This window comes from Falco biarmicus, chromosome 8, assembly GCF_023638135.1.
Source record: "Falco biarmicus isolate bFalBia1 chromosome 8, bFalBia1.pri, whole genome shotgun sequence".
NCBI classification, from domain to species: domain Eukaryota; kingdom Metazoa; phylum Chordata; class Aves; order Falconiformes; family Falconidae; genus Falco; species Falco biarmicus.
In genome coordinates, this window is record NC_079295.1 from 15,847,500 (window position 1) to 15,863,691 (window position 16,192).

The 16,192-nt window shown below is 37.2% G+C and overlaps 1 protein-coding gene across 5 annotated transcripts in view; it reads right to left on the bottom strand.

Moving 5' to 3' along the window:
• Positions 1-16,192, bottom strand: part of PARD3B (par-3 family cell polarity regulator beta) — a 413,289-nt gene that overhangs the window by 190,340 nt on the left and 206,757 nt on the right. For 3 of the 5 annotated variants that reach the window (XM_056349157.1, XM_056349155.1, XM_056349160.1), the window contains exons 11-13: positions 14,635-14,820; positions 8,330-8,500; positions 4,828-4,957 (exon numbers count right to left, since the gene is read on the bottom strand). In XM_056349157.1, coding sequence (XP_056205132.1) covers positions 4,828-4,957; positions 8,330-8,500; positions 14,635-14,820 — 487 coding nt within the window. The remainder of the gene's footprint in view (positions 1-4,827; positions 4,958-8,329; positions 8,501-14,634; positions 14,821-16,192) is intronic. The other 2 variants (XM_056349156.1, XM_056349159.1) reach the window with 2 other exon arrangements.

Below are 16,192 nucleotides of genomic sequence, written 5' to 3' on the forward strand. Positions count from 1 at the left end.
TAACAGGAAACACAAACACTGATTTTTGGGTTTCAGTGACAGGTAAGCGATTTAACAACGCTGACATACCACACTCATGTGACCTGTTCTGTGGCACTGAATGTTGTCAGTCAATCCTGCTTGCAAGTACTAATCTAATTTAAGAGAAAAGGGTTTACCAGGAGGCAATCAAGGCAGACAGCAACAGACTATATTTATTAGATAAGAGCAATGAGACAGTTCCCTAAAAGCAAGCAAGCAAAGAAACCCCAACAAAACCACACTGTTAGCTCAAGAACCCTATAAAACTACTGGCTGGGCAGCTTCCTACCTAAAGATCAGAAATACAAGAAATATTTCAAACCCTGTATCTCAGGAAAAGTTAGACCATCATTCAAAGAAAGTGAAGGTGAGCAAATGAAAAGTTCTAATGAGGCCTTAAAAAATGCTGATTGCCAGTCTGATGCAGAAAACAGGTATGCTACCTAACATATGCACACTGTCTTCTCGCATTATGATCACATTCTTTCAGGTTGCAATTTAAGGACAGGAATCAGAAATGAGGAGAAAATGGCAAGTTCCCACAGTAAAACAAATTTAGAACAAAGGGAAACTCATACTGTTCAATGTTATTAGATGATCTGAAAGATGAAGTGGAAGATGAAAAAATTTACTCATGTAAACCCACTCAGAACTACCAAAAATAAGCAGACTATGAACCTCTGCAAAAAGACTGCAGGCTATTAAGTAAACAGGAAAGGCAGGTGGAATTCCCTGTCAGTGACTGTGAAGTGATACACATGGCAGTGGGGGAATACTCTTGACACACACACAAAGGCTATTACTTCAGCAATTACGACTCCGGAACAGTACAATAAAAGTGCACTGGATCGTTCTTTTAATATATGCTTAGTGAAGTCAAAAAGAAACAAGACATTAGAGCCTCAAGAAAAGTCCAAACACTCCATTGAGAACTCAGAGTTAATGGTGTGCCTATTTTTGAAATAGCATCTAAGGTTTCATTCTTCCTATCTGAAAAAAGGATGCAATTTAATTCAGAAACAATTTGAAAAGGTGGCAAGGGTAGTTGGACACATGTAGAAACATTTCTACAAGGACCACAGACTAGGATTCTTTGGTTTAGAGTAAGAAGCAATAAAAGGGTATACAAGCAGTCTATGGAATTGTAAAAGCCATGCATAAGGTGAAAAGGAAGCTTTCACTGACTCTCATACACAGTAAATAGCAGGCACTCAGTGTCACTGTCAAGTTGCACACCTAGAACTAATATGAGGTAGTGTTTTTTTCCGGTGCAATTAAAACATGGAACTCATTGTCATGAGGCTGTTTGGGAAATCCACTTTTTTAAAATATATTAAGAAGTGGACTAAAAGGTAGAGTGGTATCAATGACACAATAGTCCAGACAGTACATCTGATTTAGGAAGTCCCTAAACTACTGACTGCCCTAAGTAGGAAAGAGATGCCTGATGGAAGGGAACAAAAACAAACAAAAAATACCCCAAAACCCCAAAAAACTGAAACAAAAAGAAAACACCACACCCTACACTGTGCTTTATCCTCTTTGAGCAACCTCTGATAGCCATAACAAGAGACTGACCATATCATGTAGTTACATTAACTTTGATTCACAGTAATTAATAAATCATTTCACAAAGGGTGTTTGGTGGCATTACCACGTTGTTTGTTACCACTGGCACTTTTCTTGCAGTACAAAAATGGTACACATAGAAAAATGGCAGACTTCCTGAGTGAACCAGAAATGACCACAAGGGACTACAGCTCCCAGCAAAATGGGAGCAAGAGCAAAAGAGTGAGAGAATTTAACTGAAGAAGCAGTCACTGGCTTCATGTTCAAGACCTCAGGAAATTCTCTTAACAGATCCAGAGAGATCAGAGGACCAGCTAAGCCACTAAACATATACTGAATTTTCAGATATTAAACAGTTTAGGAGAATAAATAAGCCTATAAGACACATGTAATATTTACAAGCAAAATTTAAACATTAATTTAAAATTTCACTTCTTATTTTCTATCTTGACATTACCAGACGTATGGAAACAGATGCTTGTACAATCATGAAGACTCAGCAGTCTATGGTAGTAGAGAGAGTTTATGATTATTCTACTACTTAACCAGAGAGATGACAGCATTTCCCCTAAAACCGTTTATAACGTAGGGTTCTAAGAAATATATAGGAACCTCTAATGAAACACATTCCAGTAATCTTTCAACACCAGAGATGTAAAAAGCTGCTGGCACTGAAGTATCAATTCTCAAAGAGGTTGTTCTAAAAAACACTGAATCTGTGCAATAGCTTGGCAGCAAAAGAAGTGAGGACCTGAAGGCAGCAAGTATTATTCATGCAAAAATAGAACAAACACTGGCATTTCAATATTGGATCAGTATCCTCCCCCCCTTTATTTAAATATCCACAGGCAAGACAAAATGTAATGTTTTGGCTATAACCACTTTTCCCCAGACATTAGTTTTTCTTGCTCATGTATAATAAAAAAAGGCTCTTAAAACAGACAGCAGTATTAGCAGGCCAAGCTTCAGTGTATTTTTGCTGAGATTTTATTATAATTTTATTGGTAGGAGCAGTGAATGGTACTGGAAATAACTTATTAGAAAACATTAATTGAGAAAGTGACATTTTATTAAACATAATACCGCTCCTGTCATTAAATTCATACATCAGATCCTGTATTATGTTAAAATCTCTTTTATGTTTTATTATTCTTCATAAAAACGTACCAACCGTACTTCTACATACAAGATCTGGATAGTGCGCCATAAGAATGTACAAGGGACTGTTCCTGCCTGTCACAAGCAGCTCACTATGTCTGTGACTCACATCCTTAAATGAACACACAACCTAAAGTTCATAACTGAGTTAAATGAGGGTTGTGAACAGATGTATTGTTTTGCCTTTACATGTGTCTTGAAAGGCGGAGGACAAAACTTTATAAAAAAAACATGCAAAAAAATATTTTGAACCAGTGACTGGAAATAGGTGACAAGCAGAATGAGTATTAGCTCAAAGTAATTAATACCATGACTTCAAAATTACAGAAACATTCCTACAATGTGCGGGCTTACTGCAAGCTCCAAGTGCTTTCTACCAGGAACATTTCTGACTGCAGCCCTGTTGCAGACACCTTGCTGCTGAAAGTGCCTGTGCAGTTCCACATTAAGATCACTTCAATTTTACTCATCAAATGCCAAATCTTCAATAGAAATTGCAATACAGTGATACTTCTGGTAAATGCTAGCAACATCTTTGTCATTTGTTGTTCACTGACTCCTTCCAGGCTATGGATGGGAAGCTCCAGCCATGTCAAACCCTCTCTGACAACAGCCCCCAGCAGCACGCCAGGGCACCCTTTCGACATCCAACATACATTCTCTTCCAAGGCCATCACATGTTTTTGCTATAATGCCTTCTTATCATCGTTCTTTAATTAAAAAGATGTCTATTGAAAATAACTTCATGAATGAGCCGCAAACTAGTCATCCTGATTTTTGGATCGCAGTTGGAGAATCCTTACCTGAAAGTAACATTACTCTTACATTTCAAAACAAAATACATGGAAGTGACAAGTTACCTGTTGCCATTCACCTCTATCAATGGCTCCAGAGCAGTTGCTTATTTATATGCTTTTTAAGGAAGTGTTTATTAATGAAGGTATTTGCTGCTATCTGATCCCTTGGCAATGACTAACTCTACAGGGCAGGCTAGCTCCAAGGATGACTGACCCTTTTCTCATGTAACTACAGCATCATTTTAATTTCCATACACAAGAAATATAGGGTAGAACTACACAAAAGGATCTGATCTTTGAATATTTACAAGGCTTGTGTCTGTATCTAATTCTTTGCCTGGAGTCGCATTGTCAAAATACTGTAGTCACCACAAATTATTTACCCTTAAACTATACGGGAGTTTCTCTTGAGCTTTACAGATACGGGCTCTTTGATTTTGGTTAAAAGTACCCCACACAGTCATCACAGCAGCCTACGAAATTACTTTTTGCCAGCTACCCTGATTCCACAGTTGTCTAGGGAAGTGGGAAAAATCATGCATAATTCAACTACACCGAAGAAAATCTTTTTTTCTTATTGGAAGGTATTCAAGTGTGTGCTTGGCTCGAAGAATAAGAGCACACTTAGAAGGACAGGGGTCAAGACCATCTCAAATACTTAAGACTTTTCAAATAACTAGTACCTTGCTGAGTCAGGTGCAAACTGGACAGATAGCAGAGTAGTCTTAAAAACTCTTACTTATAAGCTTGCATATGCTCATACATGTAGGTTTTCTTTGTACAATGTACACATCTACTTAATTTTTTTTTAATGAGTTACTTAATATAATTCAGATTTGTAAATTAGGGCAATATTTCTAACCTTTGAACAAAGTTACCTTTAAGTGTACTTTATGAGTATCATGCTTTTGTATAAATTAATTTAGCTTATAATAACCCCTGGGACATAATCTAAGAATTCAATGGAAAAATCATTGCACTCATTAAAGATATATAGAAAATAAACATTTTGACAACATATATTTTGCACTCATCATTTGTTTTTTATCCAACCTTACGTGTTGGGGCAGCGAGCTAGAAACTGTTACTTAAACTGGAATTTGTGCCAGGAATCTAATTCACAACTTCTGAGTCAGCTCTCCCACCCTCGCTGGATCTTCAAGCCTCAAAGTAACATAGTGTGCACTTACTCTAATTAATTGCTTTTCTAGTGACTGTAGATCTCAAAAAAACCCCAAAACACAAAGCACTTTTATCACAGAGAAGGATATCTAGAGACTACCTTTTATTCTTTCTTGAGGACTGCATGTTACAAACTGCTGAAGAACAGTATCATTGCGTTGGGAAGCAGCTGCAAAGTTATGACTCCTGTCACAGGCTGATTTTTGAAAGACTCCCTGGTCTGAGCGCTCCTAAGAGAAAAACAGAACCACACATTGTAGCAAAAAATTTAAATTTTCAACAATGCAGAAGATCAGCCATCATTACAGAAGATGCACAAATACAGTGTAATGCAATGTGTTCACTGTACATTGATTCCCTTCAAATGAGAAACTTGAAAGCTATCTTCAAAATGACTGTTTTTGCTGACCATGAAATAAGACAATATCTAAGCAATAACAATCATTAAGTGACGCACAAAAACGAAGACTTTTTTTTTTTTATGACCCACAACTGGCTTCATTCAAATGCTCCATCTGGGAGGGCAGCTTGTGACATTGTCAACACAAGAACATGGGCAATGCCAATGGTATTTTTCTGCCAGCCAGCTGGTTCCCTTCTCTCAGAGACTGTGTGCATATGTTCTGATGATCACACACTAGAGCAGTTTTGCAAGTAAGGAGTTACACCAAACTCCCAAACACAGGTCTTCTGGCTAGCAGCTAAACAAACTCCTGTCACACCTCTAGTCAGCTTTTCTTTTGAGACATTTCCCACCCCCCCGTACATGCCATATCGCCTAATTTATTCTCCTGAGCAGTTGCTCAAAAGAAAAAAAGGGGGGGGGGGGGAGAGAAATAATCACAGTTTCTAAAACTGGGACAGACCCAGAAAGACGCTTTCTTACTCATTATTCAGGGAAAACAGAAAATCCACACAGAGGAATATTATGGCTAGTTTTCAAAATAACCTTTGTAGTTTCTGTGATTTTTCTATCTGCTTTTTAAAGGGGCATCTAACTGGCTTCTATTTTTAAAGCGCATGCTCATTGTGCCAGCAAACTTCACACTAAACATACCATTCCTTAAATTTCATAGTCACAACTGCAGAATGTATGTATCTAATGGGTACAAGTTTCTTTGTAAAATAACGCAAGAGGTTTAATGCATTAGCAAGTGATTGCCTGCAAACCAACACATAAGAAAGGACAGTGGGTTACATCACCTTGCAACCTGCCCTTCAAGCTTAATAATATTAATAATAAAAATATTAAAGATAATGAAATAATGATAAAATAATAAAAAATAATAATAAAATGGAAAAATACACCCCAGAACACAAATCAATGCTGGAATGCTCGTGATGACAATATGGCTACAAATGCAGTTTCAGTGGACAGGCAGCACATGCAACATTCTCTCCTCTTCCTCAGTGCAACATGAGCCAATTGAAAAGGCTATTTTGAACCTCTGTGCAGAAACACACACACCATACAGGCACTGACAATTATGGTGCTTCTTGTTACTGGTGATTCTTTAGTTTACATAAGATCCCCTATGTCACAAGGTCCACATTTACTACTTTCACGTGGACACTGCTAGCTAAATTAAGCCTTACAACATCTGAACTAGTACTACCTTGGAGACGTGTACCGACTGGGACAGGGAGCCTTAAAATAACAGCAACAACAAATCTGCTTTTCCAGCTCTTTGACAAATGACACAATCAATATCCTACAACTGATCAGTAACCAGCCTAATTAGAGTATCCAGCTTATAAAACATAGCTGTTATGGAAGACCTCCATTAGTGTCCTGACCAATAAAAACAATAATGCATTTCTAAACATATACTCCTACCAAGCTGAGATGCTGTATTCAGGAAGCTTTTTTGGGGAAAGGAAAGAATGGGCAACAACCCATTTCTGCTGTGGTCTCCAGACTCAAATGGAATTACAATTGAACCTAAAGACTACCCTATAAAAAATTAATTCCTGCCTAAAATGAATTTGATTCAATCAAGACCTCATTATACATTCTTCACAGGGCATGAGTCAAGATTATTTACCTCTTTCATATGTCTGGACAATAAACAAAACTATACACTTAACTACAAAAAGCAGCCTCATACTTTTATTGGGTCAATCTGATGTTTGATTAGAAGCTTTTTTTAAAAACAATTTGGCTCCTGTTAAATGAAGAAAACTTGCAGAAGCGAGCTTTATTTGAAGGTAAGCTATCTGTCTCATGCTACAAGACTGCACAATAAACGTAACCTATACTTAATAATTCTTCCTCATGGCATAATGCTATGTCACATAGAAAAGGAAAGCAAAAATACATTTTCCTTTAAAGTATTCCAGAATTACTAATGAGTATTTTTTATATTTTCCTGGCATGATTGACATCATGTGGCTTTTGCAAAGGGTCTGCCCAACAAAGTTAGAGCATAATGTTCAGTAAGTAATATACTTCTAAATCTATTTCTCAATCAATGGTGGTAGTAGAACAAATAGGAAGTTATTAGAAAATATTGAGTTAATTATACTAAAAGATAATCTGCATTCTCTTCCCGCCTCTGATATCTTGTGCGAATAACACCCACAAACATGATTGTTCTTAATGTTTTGAAAAGTTCCAGCAATGCTTGTTAGGTAAGAAGCTTGACATTTTCTCTTGAAATTCTATAATGGTATTTATTACAAGATTTTATACCACAAATACACCTGTATGTGTTTTTATTTTAAGGAACTGTACAGATGTTGAAAAACTTAAAATATTTACTCAAGGGTCAAAATTAAAACGAGGATCAGTAGTAAGGGCAGCCAGTATACACACATACAAATTAACTATGTAAAGATGAAGAATGAGTGTGCATATATGCATGCATGCATGAAGGAGAGGGAGCAAGAGAGATCATAAAACCGTTCTTTTTCAAAGTTGGAGCCTATTGGCAACCATCGATTTATATGAGGTCTAGAAAAGAGCCATTAAAATTTCTTTCTTCTCTTACTTTGTTACCTTACTTAAACAAACTTTATGCTAATCAACTCAGAAACACATCCTGAAGCAGTGGCCTTCATCTGACCAGGGAAAGTAATATATTAATTCCTTGAAGGTTAAAAAAGAAAAAAAAAAAAAAAGTGGGGGGACAGGACAGGACCAGAACACACATGCACAACAAGTGGAGTGAATTACTAATGACACTGAAAAAGCAAAAGTGAAGTTAAATCCAGGTCACACTAAAATATCAAGGTCTCTGATCATGACAACAAATGAAATCAGAATTCAAATCACCTATATCCCAGCTATTGCCTTTAGAAGGTAGTAGATAGTCAAAACTACATTAATCCTAAGATAACCCTTTCCGGGACCACATTTGCTTTTGTTCTAATACCTGTCAAATAAAGTAAGAGGCAACTTTTAGCCCGGTCTCAAACAGGAACAGCAAGACCAGGAGAGATCAACCAGAAATTCTACACGTATCCTGACTCCAGGAAGGCAGGAATTCATTCTGCCAGGAGGGAGGAGCTCTCTGTGACCAAGACTTTAGCCATCATCTCTTGCACGCAAAAACACTGGGACTGGAAAGACATTTATCTAATAAATGCATTCACTGCTTCACCTCCGTCTGCACCTCTAGTCTCCGGAGAACTACCAGCTGGATCCTCCCTCGAATGTTCCCCTCCATGGACATGGAGCGTCTCAGTGTTTCCATAGCCTCATGATTTGACTTGCCCAGAAGTGACTCCCCATTTACTGCAACAAGCTGATCATTTACTCGCAAACGACCATCCTACAAGCAAAAAAATAAAACCAAAAAATGTTTTAAATAAGAATTATTAGGCAGAGAGGCAACATACAGGAAAGCAAGATGCAGACAATCAGATATTGCTTTCTAATAAGAAACAAGAGACTGCATAGTACCGGGTCTCTCAAAAGAAAAATCCTTTGTCCATTAATTGGCCATTTTTTCTTCCATTTACTAGATTTGGGGTAAAGTTCATAGGGCAATTAGAAACACAGAAGTGCATGCACAAGCTACTGTTTTTCCTGCATGTACAATTTAATTTGCATCAGTTCTACAAAGAAAACATTAAAAGGAACTTCTGCTTAGTTAAAAAGGACCCACAGCTGTTAGTATCTGCAATGCAACCATAATGGAGTACTGCAACACATTTTCCATGCATTATTATCTGCTGTTAAGGTCTGGTAAGAAACAGCTCCAAAAATTATCTATATTCTCACTAGTGTCTATGTTGTCACAATTACCATACCACCATATGGGGTAGTGTTCTCAGTTCAGGATGGTCATTAAGACTTAAGCATCCTTATTTTAATTAATGCTGTCCGTTTTTTTAACATTCCAACCTGCTGCCAATAATAAAACTAGGGCTGAGCCACATCAAGCAGCCTATGCTTTGAAAAAAGTCATTCCGTTTCATTGCCAAGGTTAACTGACATTTGTGAGCTTAATAAAATCGTGGACACTGCTATTTGGTGATTTAGGAGTCCTACTGCTGTTGTCATTATTATCTGTGATTTATTTCTTTTCATAAAAGCATGTGCCATGGACTTTTCTCTTTAACAAGAAAATAAGGTCTATTTAATTAAGAGACAAGAGTTTCTTTTAAAACTTGTCAAGTTCGCAATTATCAGGTTGGCATCAGACCTCAAAGAAGGAAGGAAAAGAATAAAAAAACTCAAGACATCCAATATAGAAGGGCAGTGAAGAAAGAATAGCAGAGAAAGAACTTGCACAGAAATACATTGATTACTTAAAACGAATCTCATTCCTTCAAAGGTTCATTATGTACTCTTCAGAAGGCACTCGTCCGAACTGTTTACATTTCATGCATCTGAGTAATCCACAATATATATACTTTTCGATTTTTATTTCTTCCTATCACTAAGATATTCAATTAACTATTCCACTGTTGCTGCCAAGTCTAAGTCATTTGTGCTCAAGTGAGCTACAGTAGCTGTGACAAACCCAGCTTTACTAAAATGTTATTTTTGTTGGAACTTAGTATCATCATTACCATGGCAGAGTATGAATAGCTAAGGACCTGAAGAAGAACAGCATATACCAGGATCTAAAATAAACTGGGAAGGATAAGAAGATTGAAAGACAAAATTGGGAGATGACTCACTCAGTGAAGGAAAATGAAGAGAAATATAACTTTTCTCAGGAGGGTATGGAAACAAAGGATAGGAAACAGCAATGCCATTTGGAAAAGATACTGAAACCTCTCCCACCTCTCTGCTGAGTATTTCATGCCAACATAAATTACATACAGCCACAGTAAATAGGTTAACCTCACCCCTTCTCTACATCGAAAATGATGCCATCACATGCTAAAGTTTAAGGAGAGAAGAGTTAACATTTTTGAACAGGGAATTTTATTATTTGCACATGTTGCAATTCCTTTGTGTTCTATCAAAATCGGCTGAAATGAATGGAGTCATTCACTGCAACAGGAGTTTGAGGAAAAAATATTCTCTTTTTTGTGAGTTTCTGTAACACCCTGAAAATTTTACAGGTTCTCATGTCCTTCTATTGTCCCACAGGTTATTGGATTACTTTTTTTCCTTTCTGTGGATAAACACCTATGTATAAATACCCATTAAAGCTTCCTATTAAATTGTATAAAATACGATGTCAAATGAATCTTGTCATGACTACATCTGTTGACCATGCAACTGTCCTGAACACAATGTGTATTATTACATCAAATGCTGCAGCTTCAGAAAGCTCCGAATTGGCCTGATTTTTCATTTGCCTTGTAATATTTTGGTATGAGACTTTTTATTTATTTATATTTTAATAATGTCAGTTCTTAAAGTACTTCTTTTGATGCATCTCCCTTCTTCCCATTCTGTTACGTGCTCCACTTAAATACAAAATTCAACATTTCAACTATGATCAGAGAAAAAAGGTGTGCCTGCTTTATAAATGCTGATCAACAACACTTGCTAAGTCACCTGTACAAGGTAGGCTGAACACTTTTCACACATGCTCAGGTAGAAGTTATTTCACAAAAGAACTTTTGCTATTTTAAAGACTGGGGGGTGGGTGGGTGGGGGAAATGCCAATGTTTAAAACAGTTTCCAAATACAGATTTTTTACATCACTGATGTTATGGCCTGTTTAGAAGCCTAAACTTCAGGACAATCTGCTTGGCTCAAAATAAGCTAAATGTTTCAACATATCTTTTTCTTTCATCTCTGAAAGGTAGGTTTCTTTGTGGCTTCTGAGTAGAAAAACAACATTTGGCATTTCAGCAAAACACTTTTCAAATGCCATCTCTGAAATTGCAAGTGAGTTATTCTAATAAAGGGTGAAATTACTGTTCCCTTGCTTATTCAAAAAAATTGGGTTTTTTTTCCATGGAGACTCAGAGCAAGGGGTAGAACCTACCACCACATGGCTACTGTATTCAGACAGCCAGTCACAAGACTCTTACGCTTTTTACAGTAGAGCAGGGAGATATAATGCCATGTTCTTCAGGGACTTATGTTTTTAAGCAAAGCACACCTAGTTATTTCCCGTATCACATCAATGACATCTCTCTCAGAAAGAATTCCTTGATGGCATTTATTGGAATCATCCAGTTTCCCCATCCACAGCACACAACAAGCAATGTTTATAGCAACAGCACTCAGAAGCCCCATGGAGGTTCAAGCTATACCACGTCTGATTTGAACAAATGCACGTGTAGAAAATACTCCATTACTTCTAATAATGGCTCTGCTGCATTTCAGCTGCAGTAGACAGCAAGTACCTGATCATCAGGAATGTATCACAAGTAAAAAGCCAAGAAGTCTCCAGATGAACAAGGCTGAAATCCCTGAAGTTGTGAGGAAAGATGACGCATTTAAACTCAGTCAAACGTTTTCTTCATGTGAAAGGCTCTGCACTATTACAAATATTCTTGTAACCTCTTTATGTTAGCGATAATAAAAAACAGACATTTCAAAAATTACAAAAGAAGGTTAAGAAGGGACATAATGGTTCAATCAGCAAAAGCCAGTGTTCTTATTCCTGCAGGATACATTGTTAGAACACCAACTAAGAACATTAAGGCATTTTTACTTTGTTTGGTTTTGTAGCAAGAGCAGTAAATAGGCCTTGGGTCTTACTGTAGCATGTATGATGCACGATGCATTGATATTGCCTTTTATCTTTAGCTGGGACAAAAATCATAAAGTATAGAATTAAAAGACTTCAATTTCCCCTTACTTTTTTTTTTTTTTTTTACAACTTCCTTACTGTACTTTGCAATTCTACTAATACATCAGAGCTAGATTAATGTTTTAATGTTTTGAAAAACACTAAAATATGTTGGCATCTCTCCAGCCCTTTGGTTCAGACCAACAACAGTTAACAGTAACCAACAAAAATTGCCTGCATCTCATGTAACTCTTCATTCTAAAAAACACGCTGGTGAAAGAAATTTGATGTATCAAAACCTTTACACAGCGTTAGAAGAACTGAGCATTTACTTCAGCAGTGAAGCAAATGTTGAAGTTAGACGTAAACATGTCTTCTTTTGAAGACAAGTGGTGACTGTATAGACAAGGGGATAAAAGCTCCCTCTTATATTAGCATAACACAAAATTAGAACAAATTTTAAACTCCAAATGCAGAAGTGAGAAATAGTGAGAGGATTCTCATGTCAGAGAGCATTATGATTTCCTCCTGTGATAGCTTCCCAAGAAAACTTTGTATACTGAAAAGCAAATGCACGTCTAAATCCGTAATACACCATTTCAGAGAGTTATAATGAATAGCATGGGAAAATGCTCTGGACAACTACCAGCTAGAACGAAAGGCTTTTTACTTGCTAAAAGGCGACATTTAAAATAAGGACAATAAGGGCATGTTTAAATATTTATGCACAAATATGTGCACACTTTTTAACTTGATATAAGAAATTTTATTAATTGTTAATACCCACTGATTATGCTTTGTTCGTTATGAAGGTCATTAGACAGGAGAAAGACAGCTGGTCTCCATGCATATGCAACAGTAAACTGTGGCTCCTCAGACATTGCCAAAATGACTGCATTCTGTGAGTGTTTGTATAAAACACATAGGACAGGTTCTCTGAATAGTTCTGGCTGAAGTAGCTGAGGCTCTAGCTCTCACTTGCTCTGCAGCCTACACACAGTTCTAATGGGTATAAGGGTTACAATGGGGTAGAATAGAGAACAGGTCACAGGACCACAGGCTATCACAAGAGAAAATAATCTTCCAGTCATGGTGGCTTCCTGTGCCAGCAGCCCGTTTACTTAGGTGTCAGCACAGAAGTTCTGCTTTATTACTCTGCAGACCCCTCAAGCTGAAATCAACTGCTACGGAGTGAGTAACTATGGGAGAATAGTGTGGTAAAGATACAGAGCTAGAAAGGGTTGTCTTACGTGTCTATGATGTGACAAGTCAGATAGCCAGCCCACTAAAGTGCCAGAATACAGCTCCACAAGCTTTGCTGTTCAAAACACTGAGTTTATTTGTAGCAGTATAAGCTGTCACTGCAACTGGTGTGGACAATTATTTGGGGAAAACACAGCTGGGAAGGAAAGGAGGGCAGCCTTATTTTCATAGTAAAATGAGTTGTACTCTGTAGCAGACATGCACATAAATTGAGTTTATCCAGCCCTAATTTGGCCAATCATGCCTTAACTAATAACTGATGTAAAGTTACTCAGCTGTCACTTAGCCCTGAGTTAACCACAGACAACGTTCTGAACTGCATGTACCAAGCTCAGGTATACTTGAGAAGATCCGAGCTTTGAAATACCTGTGGGACTAGGACAGGTAAATAATAGAAGCAGGGAAGTATTAAACATTCACATCAAAACTAAATCCTTGATTATCGCTATTTACCAGCTGCTGTAAATAGATGATCATGGAAGTTTTAATGCTGTGAATTGCCTTACTCAGCAGGCTGATGTCAGTAGAGGAATTTACATACACTGAATGAAAAGGTACTTTTACAGAATAGAGAACTGTGAGGAATTGCTGAGGTAACACAAGAGACAAAAATTACGTTATGGATCCACAAGAATTAAGTGTACTAGCCTGAAAGATTAAGACCTTTGTTTCTAATTTCAAGAAAGTCATCTTTTTCAAGTTTTATTTTGGAAAAAATGCAGTCAACAGATTTCCTAAGGATTAGAAAAAAATTCAAATACTTTTTAATCATAAAAATATACAACAGTCCTTGTATAGTCCTTAGAGGGAGCAGAACAATTCATAATACTGTCATTTACCAATTTATTTAATCCACCTCAGGATCAATTGGTAACTTTTGAGCAATTGATGCCAGGCTCAGCCAAGTCACATTTTTACCACACCAGTAAAAAAATTAATCTTTTGAATAAAAGAAGAAAATTACGAGCTAGCTTTTTATTTACAGCACAAATTAAACACATAATCCTTAACATCACATAATTGTCAATTTCTAATTTTTGTGAAGAAGCTTGTCTTTTGATTGTTTTTTATAGGTCTGCCTGTATCACTTTGGGAGGACCCAAAGCAGTGCAGATAGTAAATGTAGATATCTAACTTCTCTGTCCCTGTGCCTAGAGCATGCAAACTTCCCCATGCACTTCCGTGAGCTGTGGGGAAGCTGGGAGGCAGTCTCTCCTTGTACCCACACACCCTTATCCTTCTCCTCTTTCCCATTTCCTGCAGCATCCAAATGCCCCCAAAGGTTTCCACCAATTTGCTTTCCTTGTGGCAAACCCTACCACACGTAACACCAGAATCCTGGAACAAAACTTAAGTAGATTTGCAGCTCACCCAAAAGAATGTGTGACAAAAAGGTATTCATTCCTAAAATGCTTATCAAGTGAGGTTCACTGGTCAGCATTAGAAACATCAGAACTATAATGCAGTCATCACCTGATGTGCTTCTTCCATACCTTAAAAGCAGCACCTCCATGAATAACAGATTTGATGAAAATCCCAAGATCAGCTCCAGTCTCCCGAGATTTGTTGCCTTTTAAGCTCACACCAAGTCCCGCAGAGCCAGAATCGTTCAAAGGAATCTCAAAGGTCAACTGCTCTGTGGTTTCTGGAGAAAGAATGCTGCAGTTTGGCTCTCCTTTCTGTTGGAGAAAATCAGGATGAAAACATGAGCGAAAAGGGGGTAGAGACAATGCATAAACTAGTTTTATCCATGGGTTGATACAAGAAACGGTCCTCTTTTCCAGAAAGCAGCTTGAAGAAGCAGCCTTATAACCAACAATGTATTTAGCTGTATTTTGTCACATGAGCTGGCTTAAAATGTTGTTTTTAATGACCCCTAGCAATATGCCTAAATATAAGGTAAAATAGCTTAGTTCCACACGATCTAAAACTGATGTTGCAGCAGAGTACAGCGAAGAAATTTATTTTAAACACAGCTGCATTAAAAATGTAAGCCATAAAACACTCAACATCTTTACATGCAGCTCACAAACCATAATGATAGCTGTACTGTTAAATCCCAATCTCCTCTGAAAATAGTTTCATCCTTAAAAAATTATCCTTCTCTTATAGCTGTCTACAGAGGGAAGTTAAGTGTAACAAAAGCGAGGGTAAGAATTTAAAATGCAGTAACTTACTCTGCATAACTCCCTTTATACATACTTCTATTCCATAGAGGTTTGGTGGGTTTTTTTTTTTTTCCTTCTGGTGTAGGTTGATCCCAAGATTTTTCCTAGATTAGACTTCTGTTTATAAGAATGCCAAGTCAAGTATCCACAGCTAGGGAAGACCAGAAAGAACTTCCTTTTACTGTACATGTATGTACAGTTTTGCAGCATTGTATGTTGCTGGGGTTGGTTGGTTTGTTTTCTTTTTTCTTTTAAAGCAGATCAGAATTATAAAATTAAACAAAATCATTTTTTTGCCTGAAAAATTCATACTGGCACTCTACAGAAATAAAACCAGAAGTGTTCATGGAAGGTATTAGTGGAAAAGACCTTATGCATCACATCTGATTTTATTCCACTCTTCCTTCTTCATATAACACCAAGACAATTAATTAGGTAGTTTCTTGTCATTTGGACATTTTTTTTATTCTTTGTAACAGTAGTGTTAAAAAAATCAATAGGAAAAACACTATGAAAAGAAAATACACAGACAAGTACAAGCTGAAAAAGATGACTGGGGGCTGCTTTCAGCGGTGTCAAAGTCTTACGTTAAATTATCAAAGAGAAGACACACACACAAGGAGGAGTGCAGTAGCTGGGCCAATCCTCCTTTTACCTAACGAGGGATCATTTCCAGGGCCTAAGCTGCAGTACATACACTATCAATGCAATTATCAGCAAAGGTGCCAGTAGTACAGGTATTTTCCGAGCAGCCAAAGCAGTCCCATAAATTCATCTGTTGTGCTGGCTGATCAACAAGAAGCACAATCACAGAACTGGGAGCAGAAATTAAGATCCCGAAGCAACAAATAAATTAGAAACAGTAACCACTAAGTATACATTC